Source organism: Corvus brachyrhynchos, unplaced genomic scaffold (genome assembly GCF_000691975.1).
Source record: "Corvus brachyrhynchos isolate BGI_N302 unplaced genomic scaffold, ASM69197v1 scaffold115, whole genome shotgun sequence".
Lineage (NCBI taxonomy): Eukaryota > Metazoa > Chordata > Aves > Passeriformes > Corvidae > Corvus > Corvus brachyrhynchos.
In genome coordinates, this window is record NW_008239553.1 from 23,548,820 (window position 1) to 23,562,011 (window position 13,192).

A 13,192-nucleotide genomic window follows, 5' to 3' on the forward strand; every position below is an offset into this window, starting at 1 on the left:
CTTTCCCTTACGTTCCTGCTTGAGAGTGCTTGATCTCCTCGGCTCCTGCTTATAAGTAAGCATATTCAACTCATCATAGTACAGAGGACGCCCAAGAAAGATTAATGATCTGTTTAATTGGCTCTTGTTCTCCTCCTCAAGTGGCATGTACCGTATATGACCAGGCACCTGTCAGCCTATGGTAGGGTCTTCCTTCTTCTGCTGCCCTGCTCTGTGTGCAGGCTCTTCCGTGCTGTCTGTCAGTCCAGTTCCTCTGTCTGGGTATGAGTGTCAAGAGACTGTGCAACTTTTAAATTTTTTTTTTTAACCCATGTAAAAAGCTATACCAAGGTCTGTGGGCAAAAGGGAGGACTGTATTAAGTAAAACCCTGACTGAATTAAGTAAAACCCTGATTGCTTTTTCTTGCAGGCAAACAACACTAGTTGTCTATATCATGTCTCTGGTGGGAATGATAGTCTATACCTTCACTCTGAGCCTGGGCCACCTCTGGGTGGTCTTTGTGACTGCTGGGTCGCTGGGGTAAGTTCATGTGCAGGCTGCTTTCCTCGACATGTGAACTGCTAGGGGATGAGCAGGGAGGCAGAACTCCTGCTGTGGGAGGGACTGGGGAGAGCCATAGTATCTGAATGGCTCCTGTGTGGTTTAAAGACAAAATTATCTGCCCTTCCCATCTCTCACTTACATGTTTCGTTAGAGTCATGAGATTATCATAACCCTGCTCAACTGCAGCCACCTTAATTGTTCCAGGTAATCAAGTGGAAGCATTTAGAAAGCAAATGGTACTCACAGCCCCATAGATGATCAGTGGACAAGAGTGAAAAGCATGTGGGCTGGCATGGTTGGTTGACTGTGCTGGGGGTGATGCCCCTTAGAGTTACAGTCTATATTGTGCCTCTTCAGTCTTCCTTCTGGCAGTTGCTGAATCTTCCTTTCTGTGTACTTCTTTACAGGTTTTTCATGACAGGATACCTTCCCCTGGGCTTTGAGTTTGCTGCAGAGTTGACATACCCGGAATCAGAAGGAACATCATCAGGCCTCCTTAATGTCTCAGCACAGGTACGTGTGCTGCTTTCCCTTTGCTTACCCTTTTTAGGAAAAGAGATTAAATTGTAGTTCCAAGCCTTGAGTCCCATTTCTTGTCCATTATTGGTGTAATGTACTGCAGATCTAAGCACCCTGGGACGTGGCTTTATGAATGATGTTCCTCATGGCATTTCTCTATTCTAATCATTCTGTTTCTGTTTAAGAAAATACTTCAGGATGCCAGTCATCCTTTCCTTTTCCAACATACCTCCTAACAGTCCTGGCTCGTCTCCAGTGAGAGATGAGATTCCAGCCATTGGGGTCATCTGTCATCCCACTAGCTGCAAGGAGGTGCCTCTAGATGTGTTTATAACCAAACTTGAGCCTCACTAGACCAACTGTTTGATTGGCCTGTATGCTCTGATACTTTGGTAAAGATTGGAAAGAGTTTGGGCTGCTTTATAATAACAGTACAGCTTGACATTACCTTTGTTTGTAGATTTTTGGTATTGCCTTCACTATTGGCCAAGGGCAAATCATGGATCGCTTTGGGACAAAGGCAGGAAACCTCTTGCTTTGTTCCTTCCTGTTCCTGGGGACCGTTATGACAGGTAATTTAAATTTTCAGTGTTCTGCTCTGACTTTGCCTTGGGCTCGGCATATTAATTGAAGGGCTTTTGTGTGTGGTGCCTGCAGGAAAGGGCAGAGCCCACAGAGCAGTCCCATAGCAATGCTGTTCTTCTTTAAGCATCTGGTCTGTGTTACAAAGAAGAGCCAAGGCTTTTTGCCCTGTCTCTGGCTGGGGTCTCAAAGTTGCACCTTCTACATGCTGCAATAAAGAATCTCTATCCTGCCTGTTTCAGAAATGCTCTCAGCCTTGTACAGAAGGGTGGTTTCCCTTGCTCATTGTAATGTGTTCCCATCTCTTCTGGGGCTTCTGCTGCTCCTTTGAATCGTGGGGAAAATGATTTGGGCATTGCATGGTGACTTGACTGCCTTCACATCTCTCTTCCTCCCTCTGTTCCAGCATTCATTAAGGCTGATCTCCGAAGACAACAGGCCAATTTGGAAAATGAACAGACAGTGAGTAAATGCCCCTTCAATCCTTGCTGTGCTGCTGCTATTAGCTCAGGACAACACCCAACCTCTCACCTTTCTAGGAAAGGGGGTGGCTTGTGGGGAAGCTCCTTGGTGGCATTTTCAAACAGGTAAATGTAATCCCAGCTCTGCCAGCTGCTGGGGCCTCTGTTTGCTCAGTGTTAATGTCCTGTAGAATCTGTAGGCTCTGGTCCTTTGGGGTTCTGCAGGGCTTCACACAACTTCATATTGGCTAGGGCCAGTTGTAGGGCAGTGCTGTGCTCGCTTCTCTCCCTTGACAATGTGTTGAGGCCTTCAGTGCTTTGCTCTGTTTTAGAGCTGAGTAACTATTATTCTAGGCCCCTAGGCTGGCAGGTTATTCCTCTTTCTCCTTGCCATGAGCTGCCAAGTGAGGTTCAGTGTATGTGGCTGGAGGAAGCTAAGGTGACAAAGCCCAAGTGAGGGCTTGAGCAACCTGGCTGCTCACACTTTGCATAGTGCTGCCAATGAGGCTGCTAGTTCATATTTCCACACCAGAGCTGGGGTGTGATGTCCCTGTGGCATGCTGTGCAATAAATGCAGCTGTTAGCACGTGGAGAAGGCCTCTGGTGAACTAATTGCAGTAGATACTCTCAGAAGCTCTCCCTGCAGGGAAAGGGAGGGGACTGGTTGCTTGAGGCTATTTTCTGTACTGCTCTGGGCTCCTCTTCTAGGATGTTAGCAGCGTTATCCACTCAACGTTCAGGAAACCATCAGCAACCATGACTAGCAAACTGTGAAAATCTCAGTTCTCTGCTGGTTTGAGTCAGCCCTATTCAGAAGACAGTGCTGCCCTCCTCCAGTGCTGGTGGCACTGTGAGTTAAATTCATAACACGTATGTTGAAGGCCCAGGAAAGGACCTGAGGTCCTGTGGCAGTGAAGGTGATGCCTTCTAGTGGTAAGGTCATTTCCCTTTGTCAGACACTTCTCTCATCAGATGAATTGTACGTTTTTGCCTAAGCCATTTTTAGTATAAATCTTTTTCAGTCTAAATACTATTGTAAGAGCTTGCTGCTGGATGGGGAAGAGCATTGCGACCAGAGCAAAGGTGGTGCAGGTGTCATTTTTACAATCCTAAAAACCTCCAGAACTGACAGTAGTAAGAACCAGAGGGATGTGTGTGAGATAACAGGTCTCAGTCAGTCAAAAATTTCACTGGCAGCTCCTTTCCCCTGAGGAGACATGCTCTGAGGAAGTCATGTTGCGCACCCCACCACACCCCCAAATGTGTCCTCCACATGGCTGAGCTCACCTGAGTACTTCTCAAACTTAGTAACCAACCGCAGGTGCTCGACTGACTGAAGGTAGGCTGAATCTGGTGTTCTGCACGAAGATGGATGCCTCAGCCAGGGGATCAGCCAGCTGGGCTTGGGCATTGTGTGCTGCCTTTGTGGAGAGCTCTGACGAAGTCAGGTACTGGAGCTTTTCTGTGTGGCACAGCTGCCTTACACATGCTTGGGTGATTTTACTGGTTCCTTCCTTTGCCTGTTTCCCTTTCTTATTTTGCTCTGCTTTCATTTCTTTTCCTACTTGCCTCCATATTTTCCGGGATGGTGACTTGTGACTATCTTTACAGAGACTCCAAGGCAGCAATCAGATCATGGATTATGGGACTGTAGCTTGTAACTCTAACCCCATCAATTCCCACTCCTGCTCACTAGTTTATACACACCAAGGTAGGAGAATTGCACTAATCTACTTCTCTGAACACTCACGGGGTGGCACAGGCACCAAGCCAATGGCATTTCTGGGGTGACTGCAATGACTGTCAAGTATCAACAATCTTTCTGGCCTTCTCGGGTACTCACTGAGAGGAAAGACGAGACAGCCTCCAAGAACCTAGTGGAGACTACCCCAGATTCATGTTAGACATGAGATGTAGGGATTCACCTAGGTGCAGCAAAGCAAAGCCTGGTGCTAGAGCAGATGGAGAACTGAACTGTTGGTCATTTGTTAGGGAGAGGAGGTGCAGACATTGGGAGCCTCTTCTCTGACATTATTTTTACAGTCCAGATTCTTGGCTTGGGGTGATACCAGGAACCCTTTAAAGAATTGGCTTTGATCACACCCAGGGTGCATGGCCAACTTCAAGACAGAAGTTTAAAAACATGTAGCAAGAATAGAGTCATTGGGTTGGTGCCTTGTGGTATAAGAATGCCTAAAAATTGTAAAGCTCTGTGCTTGTTGATCTGTGAATCTCACTTCGCATTTTCTCAGCTGTTGCTTGGGGTGCTACGCTTTAGTACTCACTGTCCTCTGCTTCACACTGACAGGCTGGTCTACTAAGTTATCCCTGCTACCCTTTGCTTTTCAAGGTGTGATAGACTGTGTGTAGCACTTAGTGCCACAGCAAACAGGACTAACAGGCAAAAGCGGAGTGAGTCCATTGGGAAAACCAGCCTTAACCCTGCTATGACTAGGGCATGTGCTACAGGCACCATGAAGCTGCTATGCTTTGATGGAAATATGAGGAACAGTCCCATGGGCAGGGAAAGATTTGTCTCCAGGCTAAATGCATCTGAAGTTGTCTTCATGCTGCAGACTGGCAGTTTTAGCAGGGTATATGTGTGGTGTTGATCTGGGACCAAGTTGTTGAGAAGCTGTAGCTGCATGATCTGGGAAAACCCACTTGGGGTATACTAGAACTTTTTTGATGCTGAAATTTATGTCATAGCCTTTGTTAGTGGATGCAGCTTTGTACAATTGCCAGTGTTACTACTGTTATCCTGATTGCAAAACAGACACTGCAAGGGAGATTCAGGCATGAGGCTGTGTATGCCCTGTGTCAAAACTGCTTCCATAAAGAACGATGGGTCATTTTTGTAGGAGAGTCCTTCCTGAAAAGAACAGAAGGCCCAATATGGAGAGTGGATCTATTTCATAGGGAGGTCTGTGCTTCCCTGGGATCCAGTTTAAAGATGTAAAGAGAAAGCTTCCTACCCTGGTAGAGCCCTCAGATTATTATCCATTATTGATTTTTCAGCTGGGCAGCAATGAAGTCCCAGAGAAAGATAGGTCCAACTTGACTAACCTGATCTCCTTCTGTGGCCGGCTGACCCACCTAGTGGATGAGGGGATATAGTATTAGTGGATGTAGTGTACCTGGACTTAGTAAAGTCTTTGGCACTATTTCCCACAGCATTCTCCTGGAGAAACTGGCTGCTCATCGCTTGGGCAAGTATAATGTTTGCTGGGTAGGAAACTGGCTGGATGACTGAGCCCAAAGAGTGATGGCAAATGGAGTTATATCCAGCTGGCATCAGGTCACCAGTGGTGTTCCCCAAGGCTCAGTATTGGGGCCTGTCCTGTTTAGTATCTTTGTTGATGACCTGCATGAGGGGATTGAGTCCACCCTCAGTCAGTTTGCAAACCAAACACCAAGTTGGCCTGGAGTGTTATTGGAGGGAAGGAAGGCTCTGCAGAGGGACCTGGATAGACTGGATCTATGGGCTGAGGTCATTTTATGAGGTTAAACAAGGTTGAGTTCTGGGTCCTGCACTTGGGTCACAACAACCCCATGCAGTGCTACAGGCTTGGGGAAGAGCAGCTGGAAAGTTGCCCATTGAAAAAATACCTGGGGGTGTTGATCAGCAGCCACTAAACATGAGCCAGCACGTGCCCAGATGGTCAAGAGGGCCAGTGACGTCCTGGCTTATGTCAGAAATAGCATGGCCAGCAGGACCAGGGCAGGGATTGTGTGCCTGTACTTGGTGAGGCTGCACCTTGAGTCCTGTGTCCAATTTTGGGCCCCTCACTGCAAGAAGGACATTGAGGTGCTGAAACATATCCAGAGAAGGGCAGTGGAGCTGGGGAAGGGTCTGGAGCACAAATCCTATGAGGAGTAGCTGAAGGAGCTGGGGTTGTTTAGCCTGGAGAAAAGGAAGCTGAAGGGAGACCTTTTTGCTCTCTACAACTACCTGAAAGGAGGTCATAGTGAGCTGGGGATCAGTCTCCTCTCCCAAGTAACAAGTGATAGGACAAGAGGAAACAACCTGAAGTTGTACCATGGGAGATTTAGATTGGGCATTGGGAAAATTTCTTTACTGAAAAGGTTGTCAAGCATTGGAACAGGCTGCTTAAGGAAATGTTAGAGTCACCATCCCTGGGGGTATTTATAAGACATGTAGATGTGGTTTTTAGAGACATGGTTTAGTGGTGGACTTGGCAGTGCTGGGTAAATGGTTGGACTCTATGATCTTAAGAGTCTTTTCCAGCCTAAACAATTCTGTGGTTGTTGCAAGGAGAAGATTCAGAGTCAGTTGTCAGCTTCCAGAGCATGCAGAGCTGTAGAGTTGTGCAGATCTCACACTTTCCGCTGAAGCACTGTACCATTGGCTGTGTAGCAGTTTGTCTTCTATTGGTGCCCTCATCTGCTTGCTAATGGTTATAATTAAACAAATGCTGTAGTTAGTAGATTAAATTAGCCTAATGGCATTGTGTACACCTTGTCCTCTATTAATTAAGCTGCAGTGTAGTCCCAGCAATCCTCCCCACTTTTGTCTGCCTCAGTTCCCAGAGCTCCAGTTGGGTTAGCTTTCTGTATCTCAGGACACTTGGATCAAATGCCTGTTTTACGTGATAATGAAGCTTTTTGTGTGCTGCCTTTGTTGTAAATGCATCTGAAGCCATTCCAATATTGTGCCTTAAGATTTCATAGTAGTGTCAGTTGATTCAGCACACACGTTATACTCACGAATATGCTGTGTACTGCTTGTGACTTCAGCATCCATGCAAACTTTTTTGTATTGTTTCTTTGCATTAAGAAAAAGCATCTTTGCTGATCTTCCATGGTTTGTAGCACATGGATTTTGTTGGAAGCTGCACCATGCTTAGCCTCTAGTGAAATACTGCCAATAAAAAAATGCTGGAATTTTGTGTAGTAGGCACAAACAATGTCTACCCATTCTCTGCTTCCCAAACTTCCCTGCTCCATTTCTGTGCTTACTGTGTGGCAAGCAGCCTTCTCCTGTCCCAAAGCCATAGGCAGGCCATTGCATGCCCTTTTCCAGTACCGTGACTCATAGCTGTGAGAGCAGCCTTCCTTTCCAAGGTGGTGGAGCCCTGCATACTTTCTGATCCTGTAGCTCCACAGCAGATGACTGGTGGTGAGACCCCAGAGGTGCTTGGGGAGCCTGTTCAGAGTTGCTTGAGTGCTTCCACGATGCATTCTGGTGGAGTTTCCTAAGTCTAAATGTAGATTTCCCCTTATTCCTACCTCTGGCACCTTCACGCATCCCCCTACCCTTCCTGCTTGTTGAAGTTCCCTCTTTGCACTTCCTGGCTTTTGCTTCCAGCTTTGCTTTGAAGCTTTCCTTATCTTACTCCTCTGCTTTGGGATATTGCTGCTGACTTCTGTAAAACCTTTTCACCTACAGATTGTGTAAGAGCCTACACAAAATGAGACTGTTTCATATCTCTTGCTTCCATGCTGCCTGGACTTCTCTTGAACTGCACTGGGGATGTGAATCTCTTTCCTGTGCACCTCTGATTTCTGCCTCAGATGTCAGTCTTGCCCTACAGTGAGTAAATTCAGAGCCCAGGCTGCAGGAAACTTCACATTCACCCTTAGAATTCTACATGCTGTCTTCTGAACTGGTGACAGCTGGGCTGTCTCACTGTAAGCAGAATCAGAACTTCTGAGAGGTATCAGAAATGCACTAGGGGAAGAAGAAGTCTCGAGTTTAATCCTAACACACCCCAGAAAGGCTCAGAACCTGAGCTTGTCAAACTCCACCCAGGAAGGCTGAACTGGAATTGCCATCATTTGGCTGTTCCATGAAGCTGAGGATAGGGTGGTAATTGGGCAGCGGTCTCCATTTTCCTTGCTTTTCCTCTGGGAAGAGCTCCCTCCATCTTAAGGTTTCAAGAAATCAGGCTAGTTCTTCTACAGGATTTATGGAGAAAAAGACTTTTGTATGTTTGCCTCTTATTTCTTTAAGATATGAGTAATCAACTTTGATGAAGGCACCACTCTGTGGAATTACCTCAGCTGTAAATCTAAGCTGGGGAAAGGGAAGAAGCAGGACAGAGCGTGCCAGCCCTTCAATGGGCATTGGGGGTGGGGATGAAAAGACTTGAAGATGAGCAAGACAAGCAATGTTTCTGGGAGTTGAAGAGGCCTCCGACATGCTGGAGTAAGGACACAGAGGAGCTAGTTGTTGTGCTGAGTCTCCTGAGGATGTAAAGGATGCAAGTTCTCTCTGGTGTTTGCACAGACACTGTGCTGCCTCATGGTGTGGTGTTCCGAAGCACGTTCCCTTGCCCAGGGAACTGGCCCTGCAACTTCATGCTTTGAGGCTGAGCTTGTGTCACAGTGAAGTATTGTTGGTGAGTTGGCTGTGGGTCTGATACCTCTGGTGGTCTGAGGACTACAGCAAATAGCTTAAACAAAGTTGGACGTTGCAAAGTTGCCCTGCTGCCCCAGTGCCCCTTGCTTGGGCAGTCAAAGTGTCTAGAGAAGGCAGAGGGAACCAACTGCACTCTCTGAGGATGGCGATTCTTCTTTGGGGATTTCTGCACTAGCAGGGAGCTATGAACTACCCAGGCTCTGGCCAGCTGATGTCTCTGAAGCCTGGCCACCCAGGATCCTAACCATATTGTTTTTCTCTGACTTGCAGAAAGCGTTGCCAGAAGCCTTCTCTAATACCATAGTCCTTGAGGAATCACGGCTGTGAAATGGAGGGGAGGCAGAGCTGGGAGATACAGCCCGCCTCATTCCCATCTTTTCTGCCTGCACCATCCTCCTGTGCCATGCACCCCATGGGAGTGGGGCAGCCTCAGGACAGGAGCCCAGTGAACTGCTTGTGGAGAGTGCAAAAGAGCAAAACAAGAGGGGGATTGCTTTCTTCAGTTTTATCTTTGCATCTTGCTGTTTTGGAGACTTTGGTGTTTGGGAGGAAAAGTTGGGAAAATCTGCTCTGTCCCCCCAATCCCACTATGTCTGCTTGGGAAAAGCATATGTGCTGAGAGAAAGGCCACAGTACCAGGCTAACCCTGAGCATGAGGGTGGCACCTTGCATGTGGCTGTGACATGAAGGGCAGAAGCTGGACCACACTTACTCTGTGAGCAGCCCTGGAAGAGGTTTCAGCTGGCTCTCAGGAAGAGGGATTGCTCTGCCTTGGTTCCCATGATGCTGTGTGTTGCACAGGTGGTTGTAGAGGCCTCAGTACCTCACCAGCAAGTGCAAAGCAGTGCACTGGCTGCTGCCAGCTCTTTTTTTATTATTTGGCTTTCCCAGATGAAGCACTCTTAATCTGGATAAACCTCTGCTTGGAATTCACTGGGGTTGCCCTGATGTTCCTATGTATTAGGTGTAATTAAGAGATAGCAATATGCCTCCTCCTAGCTCAAGGCAAGGACTGGTTCTGCAGCCTAAATCTAGCTCGTTACTACATTAGCAGCAAAAGGGAGTCAACCCAAAATTTCCCTGGGCTGAGGACTGTGTCTTCCTCCTTAACAATAAAGTGCCTTTTGCATGTATCAACAGTACATACAAACTTTTGTGAAGTGTTATATTGAGAAAACCAGCCAAGGCTGTGTTGCTCTTCACAGCCACAGAGAGGGGTATGATAGGAATCTGGATTTGCTCCTGTGTGGAAGCTTCCCACTTCATAATAGAGAACAGGAGAAGGTGCCCACTTACCAGCATTTGTGTCTTACAGACACTGCCCCTCTGTATGCTGTTTATCTTCTAAACGCAATTGTAGATCCCTTTTATCGCTTCTCCTTCCTTTCCAGCATCCCACCCCTGGTGGAGACATCAAGTGTCCTTATACTCCTTAAATCATGCAGGTACTTATTTGAGGCAGGGGACAAAAGCTATACCAAGGTGGAGTGGTTAAAAATACTCCTCTCTGACATACTATTTTTGACCAAACTTCTTTTTTTGTGATTTTTTTTTTTTATACATTACATATTGATAGAGCCTGAGTTCAGTAAGTGCTTAGAGAACACTCTCAGGCACATGGTGTGATTCCTAGGGATCCTGTGCAGGGCCAGGAGCTGGACTGTGATCCTGATGAATCCCTTCTAATTCAGCATATTCTATGACTGAAGTCCTATCTTTGATAGTTTGGGATTGAGGATGGGGGTTTAGAATGATTTTCCATACAAATTTCAATGTAAAATATAAACATTTGAAGTGTACAATGAAACCTGACACATTTGTATTAAATGGTTGAAAACACTCGATATGTGGCTCATTTAATAGCCTGAAATGTTGCAGAATGGCAAAAGCATCTTTCTGACCAGTGCTACTGCTGTGTTCTTTTCCTTTGTTTTTCCTCTTTCTTCTGCATGTGAATTGTCTTCCCAGCTCGGAGTTCCTGCTGGTTCTTTTCTGCATTCTGTGTGCTGCCCACTGTTTTGGGCATTATTTTCTCTAGGTCTAAGGAACTTGTTCCTGTTTTCTCCATCTTCTGTAGTTATACTAGTTATATACTGCTTCTGTAGTGTAGTTACTCACTACACAGGTAGCTCAGTTCTTGCTCACAGATGCATAGTTCAAGTTTGCTGTCACCAGCATGCTGCAGAAGAGAGAGCTGTTAACACCCCTCTTCATGTGTGTTACGTGAGCAGTTAGACCTGGAACTTTGTGGCAAGGAGTCAGGGAAAGGTAGGTTTGCTCTGAAGAGATGATGTATTCTGCAGCATACAGTGGAAGCTGCTGTTGGCTCTGATCCTCTACCCACTGCTGTGTAGAGAGAAAGACAAACATACCACACTGCAGTTTTTTGTCATTTATTAGAAATGGCCCCTGGGGCCACACACATTCAAGTTACACAGCAGTGCCAGGGGTAGCAGCCATTCACTCTCTCTGGTCTGAAGTGTTCAGCAAATCCTGGATAGTTCTGCACCTTGTCCCCACAAGTACACTGGGAGAGAAGTTCTTAGTGCTCTGGGCATGCCAGAGACTTGGCCTGCTACCCAGGGAGTCAGTCATCAACTGCCTCCCATGAGCTTTGACACAAACTCCTCTGGGACTTGGTCTGTGACATCAGTCAGTTGAAGCATTGCCTGGACAAGACAAAAACCACTTGGTAATGACAGTGATTGACAGAGTCCAATATTGACCCACCAGTGGGACTGGTGTCCTGGAGAAGCTCAGCTGAGCTTTTGTGGAAGTCTGGCAGTGAGGGTAGAAGATGGCACCAACCTACATAAAGCCCTCAACTTCAGTTTTTCTTCTTGTTTTGTGATAGCGCTTCTACCTCCAGGTACTGCAGCCCAATCAACATCCCCATAATAGAGAAACCTGTGATAGAGATACAGGATGAGTTGAAAATGCTGGACAAGAGCAGAGGCATCCCCTCCCACCATCCCCTCAGCTCACAGCTGCATGGGGAGTTTTTCTGGGGTGTCATAGCTCCAAGGAGAGTTTGCAGGGGGACGATGCAGAGCTCCACTTACTTGCTACCATGAGGGGTGCCATAACTCCAATTGTCAAGGCTGCAGTGTGGTATATGAAGACCTCGGAGAGGAAGTGAGCAAGGGCCAAAAAGAAGGTGAAGAGCGTGATGTGGTAGAGGCTGTTGAAGAGCAGAAAAAGCAGGTTATCATATCATACTATGGGCATGAATATGGCTGAGTGGAAAAAAAGGCAAACCTGCACGCTGCCCCATCTGCTCTCATTGGCAGCACAGAAGGGACTTTGTCTCTTGCCTAGTGAGGTGCAAAAACTCCCTGGGCAACAGCTGAGAGGATAATGGGGCAGTGTGTTCAAAGGTGCATTGAAAGTCACAGGCATTGTCTGGCCTGAAGGCAGGTGAAGATGGGAGAGCATGAGCAGGGCACCAGTGCAATAAGAAGTATGTGCACACACAAAAAGAAGGTGAGAACTGGATGAGCAAAGAACTAGGGGTGACAGGACTTGGCTGATGTCAGGCTGCATCACCCAGTGTCTTCCCACCTGTGCTCTGCTACCCTCTATGGGCCACAGCTGTTGAAAAGGCAGCAGGTCCAACAGATGCAAGATAAAACTCCTCAAAGAAACAACTGACTCTTGGTAACTAGCATTGCCACCACCCCTAAAAACATATCATTTAGTCCCTGCACCTCCCTACCTTAGATAAGCCTAGGCAATTCAAGCACATACTGCCAGGCAAACTGTGACTTCTGCTGTGGGGCTGAGGGAGGCAGTGACAAAAGGGTTTTAGCAACCTCCAATAAAGGCTTTATCTACCACAGACCTCAAGTCAGGTTGCTTGGAAACCCATCTCAGAAACATTTCTATTAGCACAGGGAGAAATGGTGTGTCTCCCACTCAGCATCAGGCTGCACCTCAGGCCTTGTCCTCAGCCCCAGGTAAGAGTGTAGGAAAGAAAGCAACCGGTTAAGACCACTGCAATGGGCCACCTAAAACTGTCCCAGTCTTTAGCTGAGCTGTCATAGCAAAAGAAGTATTGAGCATCAGTCACACTACGGCATTAGCAATTGTTTCATTAACAGGGCAGCAACACCATTCAGAAAATGCTTTCCAAGCTGGAGCTCAGAAATCTGTGACATTAAGAAGTTCTCAGATCTACCACTTTCTGACTGAGCTAAGAACAGAAATCAAACGCGGAGGCTGTCCCCACAGAGGCAGAAGGGGGCAGCAGCTATCACACAAATCCTACACTCCTATTTGAGCTTCTTCAGGGGAATGCTGTCAACACTATAGAAAGTTCAGGAACAGCTTATGATTCCCCACCTCCTCTGTGCCGCCCTCTAAGCTCAGGCTGTGACTAGCAAGTAAACCTATGGATTTCTTGGGTACTGCTTTACATACGTCCTGTTACGAATGTCGATTGCGCAGAGGCAGCGGATCACTGATGACAAAAGGGTCCAGACGCCGAAGGTCCGAGCCTGGAGCCCGTTCACTGCGTAAAGAAGGAGGGAGCACATGGAGACCACGCACGGCCCTGCCTGCCACCCGCAGTCCCGCCGTGGAGGCGCACGCCGGGGCAGTAGGCAGCTCCCGGGCCCCAGAGGTGGGACCCCGAGGAAAGCCCAAGGCCCACGGCTGCAAGGAGGGCGCCAGGGCGGCCGGCGCGCGCGGCCCTTACCGAGGCCG

General features: G+C 47.4%; 2 protein-coding genes across 4 annotated transcripts in view; one reads left to right on the forward strand and one right to left on the reverse strand.

The window, feature by feature from the left end:
- The window catches only part of FLVCR2 (feline leukemia virus subgroup C cellular receptor family member 2), a 36,480-nt gene extending 26,148 nt beyond the window's left edge, over positions 1 to 10,332 (forward strand). Inside the window, exons 6-11 of one of the 3 annotated variants that reach the window (XM_017742229.1) lie at positions 410 to 520; positions 952 to 1,057; positions 1,524 to 1,635; positions 2,052 to 2,107; positions 3,718 to 3,817; positions 8,759 to 10,332. In XM_017742229.1, coding sequence (XP_017597718.1) covers positions 410 to 520; positions 952 to 1,057; positions 1,524 to 1,635; positions 2,052 to 2,107; positions 3,718 to 3,817; positions 8,759 to 8,784 — 511 coding nt within the window. In that variant the 3' untranslated portion in view covers positions 8,785 to 10,332. The other 2 variants (XM_017742230.1, XM_017742232.1) reach the window with 2 other exon arrangements.
- Positions 10,333 to 10,865: 533 nt separating this feature from the next.
- On the reverse strand, positions 10,866 to 13,023 carry CUNH14orf1 (chromosome unknown C14orf1 homolog). The gene is made up of 3 exons (XM_017741654.1): positions 12,908 to 13,023; positions 11,551 to 11,669; positions 10,866 to 11,395 (listed from the first exon to the last, which is right to left on the reverse strand). Exons 1-3 carry the CDS (start codon positions 13,021 to 13,023, stop codon positions 11,316 to 11,318), a joined length of 315 nt encoding a protein of 104 aa, XP_017597143.1. The 3' UTR covers positions 10,866 to 11,315.
- Positions 13,024 to 13,192: the final 169 nt, after the last annotated feature.